At 32.3% G+C, this 20,298-nt stretch overlaps 3 protein-coding genes across 5 annotated transcripts in view; 1 reads left to right on the top strand and 2 right to left on the bottom strand.

Annotated features, from left to right (window-relative positions):
* LOC111682894 (dihydropyrimidinase) overlaps positions 1-5,471 on the bottom strand; it is a 33,851-nt gene extending 28,380 nt beyond the window's left edge. The window contains exon 1 of the mRNA XM_023444887.2: positions 5,343-5,471. The gene's annotated coding sequence lies outside the window, so the exon portion shown is untranslated. The remainder of the gene's footprint in view (positions 1-5,342) is intronic.
* Positions 1-5,482, bottom strand: part of LOC111682900 (guanylate kinase) — a 9,980-nt gene extending 4,498 nt beyond the window's left edge. Inside the window, exon 1 of one of the 2 annotated variants that reach the window (XM_046948298.1) lies at positions 5,343-5,482. The gene's annotated coding sequence lies outside the window, so the exon portion shown is untranslated. The remainder of the gene's footprint in view (positions 1-5,342) is intronic. The other variant, XM_046948299.1, reaches the window with a different exon arrangement.
* Positions 5,483-6,991: 1,509 nt separating this feature from the next.
* Positions 6,992-15,288, top strand: LOC111682896 (katanin p60 ATPase-containing subunit A-like 1). 2 transcript variants are annotated; one of them, XM_023444889.2, is made up of 7 exons: positions 6,992-7,166; positions 8,077-8,298; positions 9,585-9,808; positions 9,876-10,234; positions 10,297-10,418; positions 13,949-14,505; positions 14,568-15,288. In XM_023444889.2, exons 1-7 carry the CDS (start codon positions 7,155-7,157, stop codon positions 14,764-14,766), a joined length of 1,695 nt encoding a protein of 564 aa, XP_023300657.2. In that variant the 5' UTR covers positions 6,992-7,154; the 3' UTR covers positions 14,767-15,288. The 2 variants fall into 2 exon arrangements, with proteins under 2 accessions (XP_023300657.2, XP_023300656.2); XM_023444888.2 differs by lacking the exon at positions 6,992-7,166 and adding an exon at positions 7,265-7,457.
* The last annotated feature ends 5,010 nt before the right edge of the window (positions 15,289-20,298 follow it).

The following is a 20,298-nucleotide window of genomic DNA, read 5'->3' as shown; positions in this document are numbered from 1 at the left end:
GTTGGTGTTTCATAGCAACAAAAATGGAGCTATCTGATAGATCTGTTGTATTAGACAGAAGAAAGTAGGATCGTAAGTCACACAAACTCACTATCTTGGCAAGATGAGTAAACTTTAGGTTAACACTTCTTTTAAACCATAATATTCCATGGCTAGATACTAAAGCAATAATCACAGTAAACAGAAGTCACGATGTGTACTTAAGCCCTCGCATCACGATAAGATAGTGATCCGTAAGTTAGTAAGTAAACCTTAAGTTTTAAATTCCAGCACATTCTTAGAAAATGAAAAAAAGATTATTAATGCACCACCTGTAGGAGTACACGAAGGGTACTCCTACTCCTTACTACAAAACCGTAGCTCCCTCTGAGAAAGTTAGAAATAACTTTTATTTGTTAGTTTCTCTCTTTCTCTCTAAATTAATCACGCATGATCTGTTAGATTTTAAAAGAGAACTGAGAATTCTAGATTTCAGGAGGTCTCTCTGCTATTCAACAAGTTCAATGCATACTGATCCTCCGTCTGTAGAAATCGACGTCCAAATATTTCAAGGTTGCTGTTGTAGCAATGTGATGTGTCAATGTTGCGTGATCGTTGAACTCTGACTCTTTACAGTCGTGATGTCATAGATTCTATTCGCCTTAAAGAATCCGGTAAGGTGGGCACATTTTTCGTTATATATTTCTTCTTTAAGTCTTATATAATTAACTTTCTTCTTCTTCTCCCCTGGGCATGTTACCGATGATGATTATTTTGGTGTTATTACAATCCGGGAGGAATTGAGGGGAGCTACCAAACTTCTAGTCTGCCGGAACTATAAACTAGTAGAGTTAAATAAATGATTGCATCGATAGGTTGTAGTCTGCAGGAGGTCGTAAAATCTATTCGCATTTAAGGATCTGGTAAAGATGTGAACAATTTTCGTAATATATTCCTGTTTACTTCCCCTTACCCCTTCCCACGGGACATGTTATCTTAATGATTGCCGTATCATGAGAAGAATTGTAATAACAATTCCATGAGGAAAAAAGTTGAGCTCCCATTACTTTTAGTTTTGCGGCACTATAATCTAGTGGTGTCAAATGTTTCCTCAGCCTTTCTTTGGAACAATTTTAGCTGTGGACTCCCCAAAGAGCGTTATACTATGGTACAACGGCTACCGGTAGCCCCCAGGGCATCAGAAACATGGGATAAGCAACAACTGTTTGTTGCCAATGCAAACTACATAAGCACTATTTCCCAAAGATTTCATACTTTTACACATATGACATTACACACAAGTACACACTTTCAGAAATACAAACATTAATAACCAACAATTTATGTTTGTTGCCAATGCAAACTACATAAGCACTATTTCCCAAAGATTTCATACCTTTACACATATGACATTTCATACAACTACACACATTCAGAAAGATAGACAAACATTAATAACCAACAATTTATGTTTGTATAACAGCGCAGTTAGTTTTAAGTTTGTTTTGAAAATGTTGTAACAACCGGCAAAAGCCGTCATAACAAATAATGGCCAAAGAAAAGAAAGACAACTTATAAAGTTGGCTAAAAACAACAAAAAAATATTTCATGTCTAATTAAAATAGATAATTTGGTAATGAACTTAAAAGAGCAAGACGAATGAGCAAAAGAAAAAAAACTTCAAAAGAAAAACTTTCTTTTTTTCACTTAGTGGTTGCCACACCAACACCACCAGCTCCTATTAAGGGAAAATCACTGAAATGCGAGACGCATTTATATGAGTTAAAAGAAAACATGAAAACTAATTAAATAAACAAAAAACTAAATAAATATGGCTTAGAAATGGTAACAACTAATAAATAAATGTTAATATTTTCTTAACAACAAAATAAAATGAAAATTATGTGTAAACCAGATATGTAGAGAAAAACGCATAATATTGCCTTTGATGACAAACACCCAAGGAAAATCGATATGTGGTGGTGGTGCAGCAATACAACACACACACACAACCACTTTAAGAAAGAGACGAAACAAAATACCAAAAAGAAAATTTGTTACCATAGATTTAAAGGCAATATAAGCAAGTACGCCTTGATACAAACAACAATATGTTTATTGGTAAGAGATGCCTTTTGAGTTCAGTTTAAAACAGTAGGTATAAGCCACAAATATTTCATTTTCAAGTCAAGTTTATAAATAAAGCATTAAAAATAAACTTAAATTGCTAATGATTTAATTAACAGCCATATAAGGATGGTTGAGTACCGATGCGTACCTACTTAGAAATTATGTGGCTTTTGAATTTCAAAAGCAAAAAGAAAAATAACGGTAATGTTATAGCCTTAAATGTTAAATGCAAGTATACATACACGCATATACACACAAACACACACACACTCTAGTACCCATAGATATAGACAAATATTTGAAACGTTTTAAGGGGTTTAGTACCCATGTCTGTTTAACTAAATATCGCCGCAAATATAAAAGGCGTGGTACGTACTATGTATAAAAATCACCGGAAAATCTTTTAACTATAAAAATATCAAAATTTTTAAAACCCCTTAAGGCAAATATTACCAAATATAAATCTTACATACCTTTTTTTCTTCTTCTTCTTTTTATTATTTAGTTGTACTGAATTCAATATTTATTGATTGTTAAGCTCAACGTGTTTTGAATTTTGTTTATCTATATAATCAAAAATCTTTTATTATTTCTTTTCTTTTTAGTTAAATTTATTTTTTTAATTATTTCTCTATATTATTCTTGATAAATGAAAAATCCAATAGATACAATATTTTTCCTCACACAAGCTTTTTTATTATTATTTTTTTTTTTGGTTCACACCACCCTTCGTTATAACACAGATTCGTTTTTATAAGATAAAAGAAAAGTTGTGATTTTCTTTTTTTTTCCTACTTGCAGTTCTCTATATTTAAATATAATTTTATTATTTCACCCTTCTGCTTTAAAATTTCGTTTAACAAACTTTTTTTATAATTAAACAGCTGAATTTCAACGTACTATACACAACCACGACCGTCACTAGACTGTTTTTAAGCTTTTGCTAATATACTCACCGAAGGTGGCAGGAAAAGAAAATTCACACTAAATGCTGTTTGTGTGTATTTTGTTTAATAAAACAAAAATCTTTTGGATGCGCTTCAGTGAAAAGTACTGAATGAAAAATTATCTACACAATTGTTTGCTCTAGTGAAAATCACCATATGAATATGTGTATTAATCGCTCTTTTATTTCATAGCGAAACATTTTCTCTTATTGGATTTTTCTCTTATCATGTGCAATTTGTAGCATTGCCAGATTTAAAGTGTATGTTTTGGGGTGACCAGTTTAAGTTTATTTTTTATCTATTGTGGACTTTTTCAATAGATATGAAAATTTTTTACTTTAATTGTCTGATAACATAAATGGTTCAAGTTTAAATATATTAGAAGTTTCTATTAGACACCACTACAACTATATTACACTATAGACTATAAACTAAACTATAGACTAGACTAGGAACCAGACTACAGAATAGACTACAGACTAGGCTATTGACTAATCTATAGACTAGACTAAAAAAATTGACTATATACTAGACTATAGACTGGACTATATACTTAACTATAGACTAGACTAAAGACTACGTTATTGACTAAACTATAGACTAGACTATATACTAAACTAACTACAATAGACTAAATACACTATAGAATAGAATTTAGACTAATCGATAGAGTAGATAATAGACTAGACTATATACTTCACTATAGACTAGACTATAGACTAGACGATAGACTAGACTATTGACTTGACTGTAGACTTGACTACAGACTAGACTATAGGCTTGACTACTATAGGCTTACTCTATAGACTTCAATATAGACTAGACTATAGAATAGACTATAGACTAGACTATAGACTAGACTATATACTAGACTATAGACTAGACTATAGACAAGACTATAGACTAGACTATAGACTAGACTATAGGCTAGACTATAGACTAGACTATAGACTAGACTATAGACTAGACTATAGACTAGACTATAGACTATACTATAGACTAGACTATAGACTAGACTATAGACTAGACTACAGAATGGATTATAGACTAGACTATAGACTAGACTATAGACTAGACTATAGACTAGAATATAGAATAGTCTATAGACTAGACTATAGACTAGACTATAGACTAGACTATATACTAGACTATAGACTAGACTATAGACTGGACTATAGAATAGACTAAACTATAGATTACTAACGTTTGGGGAGAAAAAATTTTATTTTTTTTTTTTACTTAATTTCTTTTTCCTCAACTTTTATATTTTGTATAAAAATGTTTCGCTTTTTTGGGGAAAAAGACAGAAGAATAAGGAATAAGATGAAAAGTGTGAGTACTTCTATTTAAAAAGTTTACAGACATAAATTAGGCATGGAAGGGAAAGCGCTATTTGTCCGTTACGAATAACCAAAATATTCCTTGATTAAACGCAGAATGTCGCCTAAGTTAGAATTTGCCATATCTCCAAGTTCATTTCAGTTTCAAACTCTCTGTTTTAGGACAGTTACATTACTTTTTCCAGTTCGCCTTGTCCAAACAGATTCTGGAAAAATACTGTGAGTTACCGACCCTTTTACTCCTAAAGGCTTCAGTTGCACAGTGACCGGTTATTATACCTAATAATATCCTTAAACACTTCCTATTTAGTCCTAAAAGTACTCTGGCCACAGGGAATACAGAGAACTACATCCTTTAGTAAAGGCTGCAAAAGAGTGAAATATTCAATGGCTATTTCACCAAGATTATTTAACAAAAGCATTAAAATGTCATCAGAAATTAAAATAGGCTTTGATTTGATGACCTTAGTTGCGCAAGTCATGGCGCAACTAAATTTTGATAGATTTGTAATAGACAAGAGCTTTTTCGCAAAAACTATGCTAAAATCTGTTTTTTAATTTAATAATTATCTTTGAATTAAACAGTTTTATTGATGCTCGTAAAATTAAAAACAAATTAATACTGAATTTAAAACTCAAATCTGTTTTTATATTTAAAAAAATAACGTTCAAAACTTAATCGATTGTGTAGTTAGGTATTTTTTAAATTAAATAATATCTCCGTATAATTTTATATGTATCTTTCACCAAAAAATATTGAATAATTTTTTCAAAACTATACCATATCTCATCCCGTGATGATATTTCCACAAATTATTTATAATTTACGAGTTATTTTCATTAAAAATTTGTTGCATTTTAAAATGAATCCTTTTTCACCAAAACAATTAAGTACATAAATAAAATACAACATAAATAAATATATATTAGAAAAAATGTGTATTACCTTATTTGGTTATTAAATGTTATTTGGATGGGGGTAGTATCTGCCCTAATTCAAAGTGCGGAAGAACTATGTAGTGACTGCTCAGGTGGTCTGCTAATTTCTATTTGCTTAAGAACTTCGCCAACAAGTCCTTAAATTGTCCTTGAATCTAAATTTGTTAATAAATGAAAGTAGCCAATGTAGAAAGATATGCCAGTAGGTGGTAGATTTTAGCAATAAATAATACCTTTAAAAAAACTCCAATCCAATTAGTAAATTAGTTGTTTTTGTTATTATATTTGACATTTGTCGCAATGTGTTGGTTATATTAGGGATGTTAGTATGACATTTAGTGATGTGTTTTGGTTATATCGATATATTAGTGCACAGTGTAACAAATTGAGTTTTTGTATTGGTATTTGCATTCTTTTGTGATTTTATTTTTAATTTGTCTCCAACTAAAGAAAATAAACAGCTAATTATGATAATATCCGATAAAAATTAAAGTCGATTTTTCGACTTTTCGACTTTTTCCATTTAATTAAAAGTCGACTTTTAGACTTTTCGACTATAAGTATTTTATAAATAGTCGACTTTTTTAATTTTCGACTCTTTTCGATTTTTTCGATTTTTTGACTATTTCGATTTCTTTCGACTTTTTTCCGACTATTTTTTGCCTTTTTTCCCCTTTTTTTAACAATTGTCGACTATTTTTGACTTGTTTCCACAATTTTCGAGTTTTCGACTTTTTCCGACTTTATTCGACATTTTTTTGACTTTTCGACTTTTATTAACAAAGTCGACTTTTCGACTTCTTTCACAGACGATAGTCGAGTTATCGACTTTTTTGGAACAAAATAGTCGACTTCGACTTTTCGACTTTTTTCGACAAAAAGTCGATTGTTCGATTATTCGAAAGTTGATTTATAGAACCCTAGTTTGAATTACGTATAGATTGTGTAATTCGCAACAGAAATCTTGTACGGCGAATCATATAATTCAGTACATAATTGTGAGTTGAATGATGAATGGAAGCATGAATTACGATTAATTGCATCATGTGAACTAATTGCGAATGTGTTGTAGAAACAGGCTAATTAGCTATCGTCATTCAGAGGCCGAATTATGTAATTCAACTGTTCATAGAACATGGTATTAAGTCAACTTGAGAACTACGTGTGTCATCGAATATTTATCATAATCAGCTGTTTGATTCGTTGGAAACAAATATATACAAAATTGTTATAAAATTTTTTTAAATCGTCATACAAACTCATTTTTCCATCGTGCACATAATAACATTCCGATGAACAGTCAGAAAACGAACTAAGCTATTTATACGCGGTTTTTTGATCAAACAATTGTCAAAAATACTCTTTTTGAAAACGTTTCAAAGGAAAAATTGTAACATGGTTTTTAGACTTTTTAACACGATTGTTAGACATTTTCCGAACATTTTACTGACAACGTTGTAAGATCTGACAAACCTGTAATTCTAACGTACGGGAGAACAAAGCATAACAGAAAAAACTAAAACCAAATATAAATATTAAAAATGTCTCATCTCTAACATATCGAAAACACACACATCATTAAAAAACTAAAATGTCATCACATAGTTTGCCTCTTCCCGCATTCTAACTATGACAATAAGAATAAGCGTCAAAGAGAAATTGAAAAAAAAGTAGTTTGTGAGAAATGCAGCAACACCCGTTTAAAATTTTAATAAATTAATTGATTTCTAAGAAAATATAAACAAAACCTTTATAATTAAACACAAAAACAACAAATAAATTTACTACAGCAAAGGGTGAAAATAAAATTACAACACTAATGTCAATAACCGTAAGTTGATTAAAAATAAAACATCATACGAACGAAAAAAATGTAAATTTTTTACGCGAAGAAAGGAAATTGTCGAAGTGCGTGAGATAAAAAAGGTTGAACAACAAAAAAAACTAAGTAGAAATAGAAAAAGAGGTGACGACGAGTTAGCCGATTGCCGAATAGTTAGAAAAAAAGGAAAATTAAATTTAAAATGTAAAATATTGCATGTAAATTAACTGTTAAAGTAAAGGATTTAGCAAAAACCATCAAAAGTAGTTTAAAAACAAACAAAAAATGATGACCACACAGGTAGGTTAAGTTAGTTTAATATTAGATTAATAGCAGAGTCAAGACAACTTGGCTTAATTTTACTTTGGCCAAGACAAGTTGTGAAGTAGAAATATATATACAAAATACTGTGTGTGTGTCAAACAGTTAAAATAAAACGACAACAACAATAGTAACAAAAGTTATAATCATATTTCTTTTTATAAAAAAAACAAGGTCATAATGCCTTTTTGGGCAGAACTTAAAAATACAAATTGTTATAAACAAAACTAGCAAAAAAAACTGTTAAAATTATTCACTCGTTATATGTTTAGAAACGATGACCTGATTTTGTTATTATTTTTCTATTTTAAAACATTTACTTTATAACACTTTCCATTTTATTGCAATTTTACTAGAGTTTTGTTGGTTTCTTTTTTTGAACATTTTTGTAAGTTTTTTCTTCAAAACCTTTTATGACGTCTCCACTTCCAGCTATCGTTCGCTTATTATCAAACTTTTACTCCACTTGTGCTGCTGCGACGGCTGCTCTTTTTCTTTGTGTTCCCATATTACTCTTGTTGTTTGTGCTCTCTTAAATTTTATTACAAATAGTGTCAATTCTAAATTAGATGTTTTGTTTTTTTTATTATCTTTTCAGTTATTAAGAGGTGGCAAGCAAAAGACAAAATCTTGTGTAGGAATGACCGTGATGTCCAAGACTTCAATAGCGGAAATATGTGAGAATGCCAAGTTGGCCAGAGATATGGCTTTGACCGGTAATTATGACTCAGCCTCCATATACTATGAAGGTTTACAGGGTCTATTGGCACGCATGATTTCCTCAACAAATGATCCGCTTAGAAAAGGAAAATGGACTATGGTAAGTTTTATGTGGTGCTAGATTAAGATAGTTATTTGAATGGACTATAGACGAGTTTATTTTTTCGATTGTGAGCTAATTTCTTGATTAATCTATTGACTAACAATAGATTAGTCTATTGATAAGACCATAGAAAATACTATTGAGTAGTCTAATGAATAGTCTATTGATTTATCTGTTGACAAATCTATTTAATAGACAATGTACTCCTTTAGTAGTTTATGGAATTATTGACTAGACTATAGTCTATAGACTAGACTACTGGCAAATCTAAAGACTAGACTACTAAGTAGACTATAGACAAGAATGTTGGCTAGTCTATAGACAAGAATATTGACTAGTTTATAGAATAGAATATTGACTAGTCTATAGACTAGAATATTGAATAGTCTATAGACTAGAAGATTGACTAGTCTATAGACTAGAAGATTGACTAGTCTATAGACTAAAATATTGATTTGTTTATAGACTAGAATATTAACTAGTTAAGACTAGACTACTAAGTAGTCTATAGACAAGAATGTTGGCTAGTCTATAGACAAGAATATTGACTAGTTTATAGAATAGAATATTGATTAGACTAGAATATTGACTAGTCTATAGACTAGAAAATTGACTAGTCTATAGACTAGAAGATTGACTAGTCTATAGATTAAAATAATTACTTGTTTATAGACTAGAATATTAACTAGTTAAGACTAGACTACTAAGTAGTCTATAGAAAAGAATGTTGGCTAGTCTATAAACAAGAATATTGACTAGTTTATAGAATAGATTATTGACTAGTCTATAGACCAGAAGATTGACTAGTCTATAGAATAAAATATTGACTTGTTTATAGTTAATGGACTTGGATATTGACTAGTCTATATACTAGAATATTTACTTGTGTATAGACAAGACTGTTGATTGGCTTATGGTGTACTATTGAATATACAATGAAGCAGACTACTACTAGTCTATGAACTACTTTACTAGCTAATCTGTGGACTATTCTATTGGCTTATCTATGGGCTAACATTAAGGATATTTTATTGACTTATGTGTCAATCTATTCGGGGAATAGTACATATTTTGTCTAATCTCTGGACAAGCCAATTGACAAATCTATTGTCCAGTCTATGCTCTATTATATTGATTTGTCTGTGGGCTTGTATATGACTGGGCTATTGACGACTATTTACAAGAGTAATCAATGGACTACTATATTGTGTAGTATATGGGAATTTATATTAATACTATTTCCCTGCATTCCTAGATTTAAATGCTTTTACTTTCGTTTCTAGGTTAAACAGCAAATTACCAAGGAATATTCTCAAATTAAGGAAATTCAACGAACCTTGTCTGAGATGACTTTGGATTTACAGAGTTCACAATTTGCATCGAAATTAAGAACACAAACCAGTGAAACAGAAACTAAAGATCCTTCTTCGTGGTTTCGTCCCGATCCTGATATCTGGACACCACCACCCAAGGATCCTGATGTCTGGGGACCACCAAGACCAGAAAAGTATGTAAAATAAGAAAAAAAGCTTAAATAATAAGATTTTATTCAATAATATCTCTCTAATTATTAGACCCGCTGTTCCAAATCGTAATCGCAATGTAACCGGTAAAAAATCCATACCCACAAAAAGCACAATACCTACACGTAATAGTGCCTCTAGCAATGGTTTTAATAAAAAATCCACAACAACAGCAACATCATCCTCGGCACGATCAACAAATTCACGTACATCAAATGTAAATCAACGTAAATCAGCAGCATCGTCATCCTCATCGAGTAATAATAATGCTTCCAATAATAAAGATGATAATAACTCAAATAAAGATAATGATGAAGCCAGAGATGAAGAATCACCCGATCAAGAGGATAAAGAAGAAAAGAAATTTCAACCTAATAATCATATTGAAGCAGAATTAGTTGATATTTTAGGTAAACGAAAAAAAACATATATTTTCTATTTATTTAATATTTTTATTTGATTTTAACTATAGAACGTGATATTTTACAACGTAATCCTAAAATACGTTGGAATGATATTGCCGATTTACATGATGCTAAACGTTTGCTAGAAGAAGCTGTTGTATTGCCCATGTTAATGCCAGATTATTTTAAGGTGAGTTTAAGTTTAATAAACAAATCTATTAGATTTTTTGTTTTCATTTCATAACTACTTTCATTTTTTATTATTATTTCCACTTATTTGTTTAAATAAACTTAATCGTTATAAGCTGCTAGCTTATTAATATTCTTAAATGTTGTTTTGTTGTGTTTAAAACAAAACCTGCTAAATACAATCACGTTTGTCAGCGTCACGATTAATTTATGACCGCAATTAAATCCATACTAAAATTAGTACATATACGTAATTATACTTATTTTGGTTTTCATTTTAAATTTTGTTTCATTTTGAGTTTAGTTCGATTACGGCAGTTTTCAATTGCTTCCCTATTTTAAGATTTATAATGTAGGATACAAGTTATTTATTTGTCATTGCATTTGTAATTTTTGCAGTATTTAAACTTCTCACATCTTAATGAGTATTTCAACATTTTCTTATCTTATTTAAAAGATATTATACGTTTCCTTTAGAATTATTTCATATATTTGTCATTCATTGACAAATAAAAGCGATGAGTTAATTGTTTAATTAACAAATCTTCATGGATGTTAAAAAAAATGTTCCAAAAATAATATTAATATAAAGGTTTCATACAAATGCATATAACCCAGAAAAAGAGAACTTGTTCTAACAACTATTAGTTCTAGAATGAGTGAAAACAGAACCACTTCAGATTCTTAAACAACAGCCTTGAAACTAGTTGTGTCGACATTACTTCTGGAACCCGTTCTTTAGAATATTGTTTGTAGTTCTTAAATATGTACTTCTAAATAGTTTTTAAGGAACTAGTTCTTTGAAACTAGTTATACATTGCTACTACACGACTTCAAGGAAACGCATACTAGTTCCGAAACGACTTCTTGGAATCAATTGAAAAAATGTCAAAAAATTTATAAAACTATTTTTATCGAAATAGAAAACGCGTTCAAATGTATATTTTTACATTCCACTGAACTACAAGATATAAAAGAGCTCACTAATTCATTGGTACCGAGAGAAGGGAAAGTTAGCTGCTTGTAACGTATAAACATCATTGATTATAGAACTAGTTCCAGAATCGTTTCAAAGAAAAAGTGTCGACTCCATAACGGTTCCTCAGAACAAAATCCGAAGGTCTCAACTCCAAACTAGAACGATTTCAGGCTAAAACCATGTGTTCTAGAACTAGTTGTAGAACTAATACAATTTTTCCTGCAAAGTTGCAATTTTAAATGTTTCCATTTTTATCTTCTCATCATTTTCAACGCTTTTAACATAAACATCCAAATCGCCCAATAGCTGGGAATTACAGGTTAGGTAAGCAGACCGTCCTCGCGATGTCATCACTGGGGAAACACTTGGGTCCAGTATTCTGATCCCCTTGTGATACCTGAAAAGAGAGAAAACGGTCGGCGTATTGTTACACTTCGACCTAATCACTTTAGTTTTCTACACCGATCCAGTTTGTCGCACGAATATAGGAATCTATCATTCGGATATCAACCTCCGATAGATCAGCTAAGTCATGCAGTAAAAAGCTACCTAGCAGGCCCGTTCTGTGATCAGCTAGGGCGGGGCAATGACAGAGGAAGTGAGTTATACTCGCTTTTTCCTCTTCATCCTGACAGCTCCTGCAGAAGTCGTTACTGGGTAAGTTCAGTCTTCTTGCATGGTGTCCGAAAGACCAGTGGACAGTTACCACTGCCGTTAAGTGGTATGGTATCTTTGTGGGTTGTAAGATGGCCACATGATTCTTGCCTCTCTGCAGGTAACTTCAGTCGACCATTTGCATTGCGCAAGCTCATATAGTTTTTCATGTATCCAGCGTTTGGAGGTTGAAAGCGGTATACCAACAAAAGGATCGGTATACTCTCTTGCAAGCGAGAAACCTAACTTGGCAAGAGAGTCCGCGATGGTATTACTAGAAATTTGTTGATGTCCTGGAATCCAATACAGTCCGATTATGGAATGTTTCGCCATCTCATTAAGGGATGCCCGGCATTCTAGGACTAAGTTTAATTGGCACCGTATATTCGATAAAACCTGAGCCAGTTTGTAGCCCGTTTTATGGCTGATATTTCAGCCTGAAGGACGCTACATTGGTCAGGGAGCTTGAATGATACTTCCGTTCCCAAATGTACAATGTAAAAGCCACCGCCTACACCGTGGTTTGATTTTGAGCCATCGGTGAAAACCTTATACGATCCGTCGTGGAGGATTGTTTTCATCACATATGGATCGTGCTGGGAACCATAAAAACAAGCGGATGTATAATTGGAAAGAATGTAGATCTATATAATGATAACAGTTCAATGTCTGTCATTCAACATAATGTACTATTGGCTAGGCAGTTTCTGTTGCAATGTCAGCATTCCAACTATCAAATTCTAGTGCAGAATAGAATTCCTTTTCTCGACACGTCCGGATGGACTTAACGACACTTTTGCAACGACATCCAAGACGGTAATTGATTGTTAATTGAAAGAGCTGAGAAAACCTTGCATTAATTGGCAAAGTCCAAAATGATTAGTGGACGTCTTGGAGCGCTGTTATATTAGTGAATCCTCCCATCATTTAGGTGTTCTTGTTGTAACAGCGGCACGTGTAAAGTCGGTGTGGCTAGGTTGACAATCTTTGGTCGTTGTTCTCTGAACTTCGGTTGTCATGGGAACAATTATTTTGATATTACTGTAATTCAGTGGTTAGAAAGTCTGCCGCGTCTAAAAACTGGTGAATTCGTTTAACGTTCTGTTTCGAGAGCCTAACCTTTATAATGCCACGGAAACCAGTGGCCTGCAGAGCATTGTTTCGGTACACGTAGTGGTTTTGATTGAGTTTATATTACAAGAAGATATTTTGAAGTGTGTTATTGTATGATTAGTCGATAAAATGTAAAATATTCACGATGGACTGGGAGACGTTGCTGGATGTGACTAAGGCATTATTCTTTATCTAAAGTGGGAGCGATCTTCTCTCTTCTCATCTTTTTTCCCTACTAAACAGTCCTCCTTTTATATCCCTTTTGTTTTATTAAGGGGAATGGATCCTTCGAATCTTCCGGCGAATGTATTCCTTTTCTATATAACCCTTTTATAACTAAACTGTTGTAACAGGTTGGCTGTAACAGGATGTTCTTCCCTGGGGAAAAAACTTCTGGTTGATACAGCTGTTGCAGAGTTGACAATCTTTGGCCGATTGAGAATTGGATCGTTCCGGGTTTTCTTCCTAGTAATTAAGGAATAGTACTTTTTGGTGATTTCATTTATTTGGGTTGTGGATGTTCTCGAGCAATGCTTCAAATATGAAGTGAACATTAAGTATCAGGAATGCGATGATTTGAAGTACTTTAGTAAATTATCTTTACATTTGCTTTTTGCAGCATTTATATATTGGCGAGTCACTGAAAAAAGTAGAGTAAAATCAAGAAAATTTGAAAAAAATCTTCATTAGAGCTAACTCCTTTTTAAGGGGGTTTTACAACAAACAGCTTTACTTCAATTGGTTTTAAGGAGTATTGATTTCATAAACTTTTCTCTTTATTACAGGGCATTCGTCGTCCATGGAAGGGAGTTCTTATGGTCGGACCACCCGGTACAGGCAAAACAATGTTAGCCAAAGCTGTGGCTACCGAATGTTGTACCACTTTCTTTAATGTGTCCTCGTCCACACTCACCTCAAAATATCGTGGCGAATCGGAGAAAATGGTACGTTTACTCTTTGAAATGGCAAGATTCTATGCGCCCAGTACAATATTTATCGATGAAATCGATTCTTTATGTTCACGACGTGGTTCGGAATCCGAGCATGAAGCTTCGAGACGTGTCAAATCAGAACTGCTGGTACAAATGGATGGTGTAGGCAGTGAAGAAGCTAATAAAGTTGTAATGGTATTGGCGGCCACCAATTTTCCCTGGGACATTGATGAGGCATTAAGACGTCGTTTAGAGAAACGTATCTATATACCGCTGCCGTCCGATGAGGGAAGAGAAGCATTGTTGAAAATTAATTTAAGAGAAGTAAAAGTCGATGATAGTGTAGATTTAGGAGATATTGCTAAAAAACTTGAAGGTTATTCGGGTGCGGATATAACAAATGTGTGCAGGTAAGTTTTATATATTCCAAAGTGATGATAGTGTTTATTAATAATGAATTTGTTTTTAATAGGGATGCTAGCATGATGTCCATGCGTCGTAGAATTGCGGGATTAACACCGGAAGAGATACGTCAGCTGGCTAAGGAGGAAGTGGATTTGCCAGTATCAAATCAAGATTTTAGCGAGGCCATAAGTCGTTGCAATAAAAGTGTTTCGCAAGCTGATTTAGATAAATATGAAAAATGGATGGCTGAATTTGGTTCATCATGATGGCCTCATTTTTATAACAATAACAATAATAACAACACTAACACCAACGACAGCATAGTCAGCAGCGCAAGCAATTGTGTTAACAACACTAAGCGCCGCATGCTGTTGTAATATACAACTAAGATTGATGAAGAGGTTTAAAGAAAAAGCAAGCAGCGAAACATTTGGAAAATTATTTTGTGAAAATTTTAGCCAAGCTAATACACACACTCACACTCTTACAATTACACTCCTGCCAAAATGGGGAAATAAATACACATCAATTGTTAAACAAATAACAACGCATTTTCACAAAGTGATTATTTAATTTTAAACAGCAAACTAAGTGCTACATCTCCTATTCCTGCTCACACACACACACAGCCAACCACAAATCCTTACATAAATCAATAGAAAACTTACACTGCAAATACACACACAGATATAATTGCAAATAAAATGCAATTTTATGAAAGTAATAAATAAAACCTACAAAAAAAGACTAACAAATTCTTAATTATAAGAGTAAAAAAATAAATCAACCTTCATTAAGTAAATTAATAATTACTTCTCTATAACTACAATTACAACAATAACAATAACTATATATGATAATATTTTTTTAATGTATTTATCATACACACATAGATACTCACATTAATTAAACAAATCAATTCATTAGAATTATTCGTCATCATTAAGTATCATCATCGCGTATCTTAATCAATTACAATAACACCCAAGTAAACTACTAAGAACAGCAACAACTATCGTTCGAATTCTATTTACTCGTTTCTCTTTTTGCAATTCTCTTATATACTCTTTTTTTATTATTATACACTTTTGTATTTGTTAATTAAAACACTTTTTCTTCGTCATTGTTCTTACTTTCATTGTTTTTTTTTCTCTTTTTCACTTTTTAATAATAAAGTATTTTTTTATTTTGCTTATTTTTTTCTTAATACGTTTTTTTCTTTCACATTTAGTTTCTTTATTAGTTTTTATTTAAGTTTTTATAGTAAACATACTTACTTATACATACAAAATTATATTTAACAACAAAAAATTTTAAATAAAAATATTAAAAAAATTAAATACTAAAATTAGGTTGTGTTTATAAAGTTCTTTTTTAATCATATGCATAGTTAGATTAAGGTCTAGACTTTAGACCAGACCACAGACTAGAGAATACAATAGAATATACCGTAGACTATAGACTATACTATAGAGTAAACTATAGACTAGATTATAACGTGAACTGTGGGCTAGACTATATAATAGAATGTAAACTAGACTATATACTATACTTTATATTAGACTATAGATTAGACTATACTGTAGATCCGACTATAGACTAGACTACTATAATGTAGATTAGACTATAGAATAGACAAGCCTGTAGATTAGACTATTTTACAGGCTATTGTATAGACAAGACTATAGACTAGACTAGTTTATAGACAAGGCTATTGATCATCCTATAGATTAGACTATAGACCAGACTCTAGACTCGGCTCTAGACTAGACTGTAGACCAGACTATAGACTGAAATAGTTTTTAGATCAGACTTTAAACTATATAAACTAGACGTAAGACAAGACTGTTAAATAGACTATAGACTATCATATACACTATACTATAGACTAGTATAAAGGCTAGAATATAGACTAGACTATAGGCTATGTAATCTACAGACCATGCTATAGAACAAACTATGAACTAGACTGTAGACTAAAGTGTAAATAATAGGCAATAAACTAGACTACACTATATACTAGATTATACACTAGAAATGGATAAAGTACGCAGCGCCAGTGTGGACACATAGAGCTAGCGACACGCAATGGAAGATGCTTTAAAGCTGTCAAAACGCAGCCCTAAGAACGGTGACAGGCTGCATTCATATGACATGCGAAGAACATCTGCATGACGAAACGAAGATACTTTCAATTAAGAAACATAATATCATGCTGTCAAAGCAGTTCCTACTGGGATGTCATCGGAGGGGCCACCCGAACCACCATCTAACGGAGTTAGAACAACACAACTCGACTATACGATAGGTCTATGGGCGCAAATTTGCTGACATAGTGGTATAAATAAATGTCGCGAGGACTTTGATGATAGGCCAACGGTTTAAAGAGACTGGAATGATTCTTGCACGGTTCATAATTGTGCCAAGATGGTTCTTGAATACCTGGGTAATTATCTCTGAAGATCGCAGGGCGGATGTTCACTTAGCGTTTTATTGCATCTCTAGCCGTTAATGGCTTCAATAGTTGTCATTTTATGCAACTTTTAGCGGGCGCTTGCAATTGACATAATTTTATCTGTCACCTATAGAAAATTCTGTAACGGGTGTGGTGGCTGGGACCCAAATTGAGCTGCTTTTAGTGCGCTGGCATGTGTAATGGCATATTCGCGCCTTATTGTGGATTGTAGAAATGCTCTTAGGTGCATAATGAAACAAATTACTATTACTGCAATGTGTATGATAACGAGGATGCGGAAGAACTTGCTAGATTGCGTTCGATTCTTGACATAGATGATTTGGATAGATTCTCAATTTTTTATTTGTCACATCATCAGGGGGCTCGACTGACTATTTAATGTACTAGTTCCCATGCACTAGACTATTGACTACTTGTGGAATATTATATGTGGCTACAATATTTTGGAATTGTGCATGAACGCTGGATATTAAAAACTAATTATGTTATTGAGTTGTTTTTGTCTCAAAAGTTGCAAGATCTAAGATTTCTTTCACATCTTAATAATAGAATAAAAAAAGACATGGAAGTCAGCGGGCATGTTGCTTTGGTATAAGTGGTGGCTAAATGTATACTACGTTACCCAAGGTTCTGGAAATATTGCTAGATATTTAAACCATTGAATCATATTGAAAATATGAGGCGGGGCTTACAGTTGAACTGCTTATAACTTTAGGCGAAATACGTAAAGTGGCTTTAGAACACATCATCAATGTATATTCAACAAATTGGAGGGTTATACACAATCATCGGACGTGCCTCATATACCAACATATACAGAATATGTATGATACATACAGCAGCAGATACAAAATATGTCAGAAACTTTGAAACGCTGATTCCTGATAGAATGTCTTTTGTCAAGTGGAACATTAGAGAAAATACCAATAAGAATCCATTGAAGACCCAGAAATAGGAATATACCAACGTTAACCTAACCAAATTGAAGTATGAGCATTAACCGTTCCCACGACAATTGGATCTCCGTTCCGGAACGCCCCGATTCTCAATTTAGCAAAAGCTGTATCAACCGGAAGTTCTTCCTCCAGGGGAGAACATCCAGTTACAGTCAACCTGTTACAACAACAACAACGAGCATTAACCGTTCACACGATAATCGGTTCTTCGCACCGGAACGACTCGGAGTTCAACGAACAACGACCATGGATTGTCAACTTAGCCACACCGACTTTACACGTTTCGCTGCTACAACAACAACGAGCATTAACGGAAAGTGCAGTTGTTGTAACAGCTTAAACTATACAATTTTTAATCCAGGGGTTCTGTATTTAGTCCGAGGCCAAGAAATTAGGATACTTCAATAGGGTTAGTCTATAAATCCATTTGGCTAAGTGAAGTAGGGTTGGTCTGGACAGTTGATGTTGATAAAAGTGTAAATTGGATTAGAATAAATATGGCGCCCGCATTGCTTAACATATTTTCCGACAGCCAGAAGGCAATTAGACCGATAAAGTTTTATCTAAGAACGTATTGGATAGTAAGAAAGCTTTAACCAGGCCACTCGGTAGTACTTAGTTGATAACGAAAGGGCAATTATATAAAGTTTAAAGAAATAGCTCGATGCAGTTAACCTTACGAACGCAAAACCATTCGACGCAACGAAAGCTAAATTTAAAATATGTTTGAGAGAATCCCCTAAGGCTTATTGGAATAATGACACTGTGGTTAGAACCACAAAGATCCAATGGGGTGATCCTAATGAAAAGTCTAAAGTTTGATGTTAGTATTGTGGTAAGTATCCTGAGTGTAACGGGCACAACTATACAAAGTACAATGTGCGGATTCAAGTGAATGTAGAGCCTTTGAAGAGGGCAGTGAAACTCTAAAGCACACTGTCAGGTATTCGACAGTCAGCATTTCCTCAAGAAACCAATATTGGAAAATTTTTAGGAATTTAGTATTGAAAACTGGTTGTCTAAACATTGCAAGATCAAGAATCACCTCTATTCTACCATTTCCATTACGTTTACGCATTCGGCTACACAACGATCGAAGAAAGGTATTCCAACAAAAAACTGAATCGTAACAAAAAGAAGAAGCAATTAAATTTCCTTTCAATGTCTTACGAATGTGTGTATTCTGCGTTACGATCGTACCTACGTTCTTGTAAGTTATTCATATCTATTCTGCATTTCGATTACGTTTAGGCATTCAGCTACGCAACGATCGAAAAAAACGTATTCCAACAAAAAACTGAATCGTAAGAAAAAGAAGAAGCAATTTCATTGCTTATCGTTATAACGTTTTTGTAAGTTGTTGTTTATGTGGCGAAGAGTCAAATCGAAATGCCGCATACCAAAGTTGCCAAAAGGCGAAAAATTTCGATTCGAATTGAAATGCAGAACACAACAACACAGGCTTAGTTTTAGTTCTTTCTAACCTTAAAGTTTTAAATTTAAAATACATTTTAGTTTTTTTTTTTAATTTTTATTATTATTTTTGTTTTGTTTTTCTTTTTTTTTTTAAATATAAAGTTAAAACTACAATTATTATTTGTTTTTTCTTTTTTCTTTTCATTATTCTGTTTTTGTTGTTGTTGGTTTTTATACAATATTAATAAATGTATAGAGTTTTAAAGAGGAAAGAAAATAGTGGGAAAAGAAGGATTAGAGGAGATGATGATTGGTTAGTGTTTTTTTTTTTTGTAGTTAAGATATATGTTTTAAATGTTAAACAGCTTTGTAGGGGTAGAGAGAGGCGAGGGGTTGGGGGTAGGGTAGGTGAAGTAAGGGTGTAGAATACATTTTAGTGTTTTTGTTTTTTCTTGGTATTTATGACGAATTTATATTTATAGCTAAGAATAATAATGTTTATTTACTTTCTCTTTGTTGTGTTTTTTTTTTATTTTGTTTTATATTTATTTTTTGTAATATATAATAATATATATAATTTTATATATTTTTTTTATATTTAAAACTAAGCAATTGTTTAAAGTTTATTTTTTTGTGTTTTTAAGATTTTTTTCTTTTTATTATTATATTTAGGGGGTTTTTACTTAATAAATTTTTTATATTTTTTTATATTTAAAGTTTATTTGTTGTAATGTGGGTTTGGAGTAGGAGGGGAGGGGAGGGGGGAGTTTGTAGTTTATTTGCTTTAATGTATGAGTTGTAGGTTGTTTTTTTTTTGTATTATTTACGACAAAGAAATATTTACTTATGTTTAATTATTATAAGCTAAACATTTTTTTGTTTATAAATAGATTTATTTATTTATTTTTTGTTAATTTTTTTTTAAACACTTTTTATGAGAAAAAATTACA

This window comes from Lucilia cuprina, chromosome 4, assembly GCF_022045245.1.
Source record: "Lucilia cuprina isolate Lc7/37 chromosome 4, ASM2204524v1, whole genome shotgun sequence".
Lineage (NCBI taxonomy): Eukaryota > Metazoa > Arthropoda > Insecta > Diptera > Calliphoridae > Lucilia > Lucilia cuprina.
The sequence above is the reverse complement of the archived record's forward strand: the minus strand, read 5'-3'. Positions and strand labels throughout refer to the sequence as shown.

Excerpts from the sequence above, each read along its gene's own strand:
- LOC111682896 (XM_023444888.2), top strand. Across the intron at positions 9,809-9,875 it reads GGACCACCAAGACCAGAAAA|ACCCGCTGTTCCAAATCGTA; the intron begins GTATGTAAAATA and ends TCTAATTATTAG. Across the intron at positions 10,419-13,948 it reads TAATGCCAGATTATTTTAAG|GGCATTCGTCGTCCATGGAA; the intron begins GTGAGTTTAAGT and ends TCTTTATTACAG.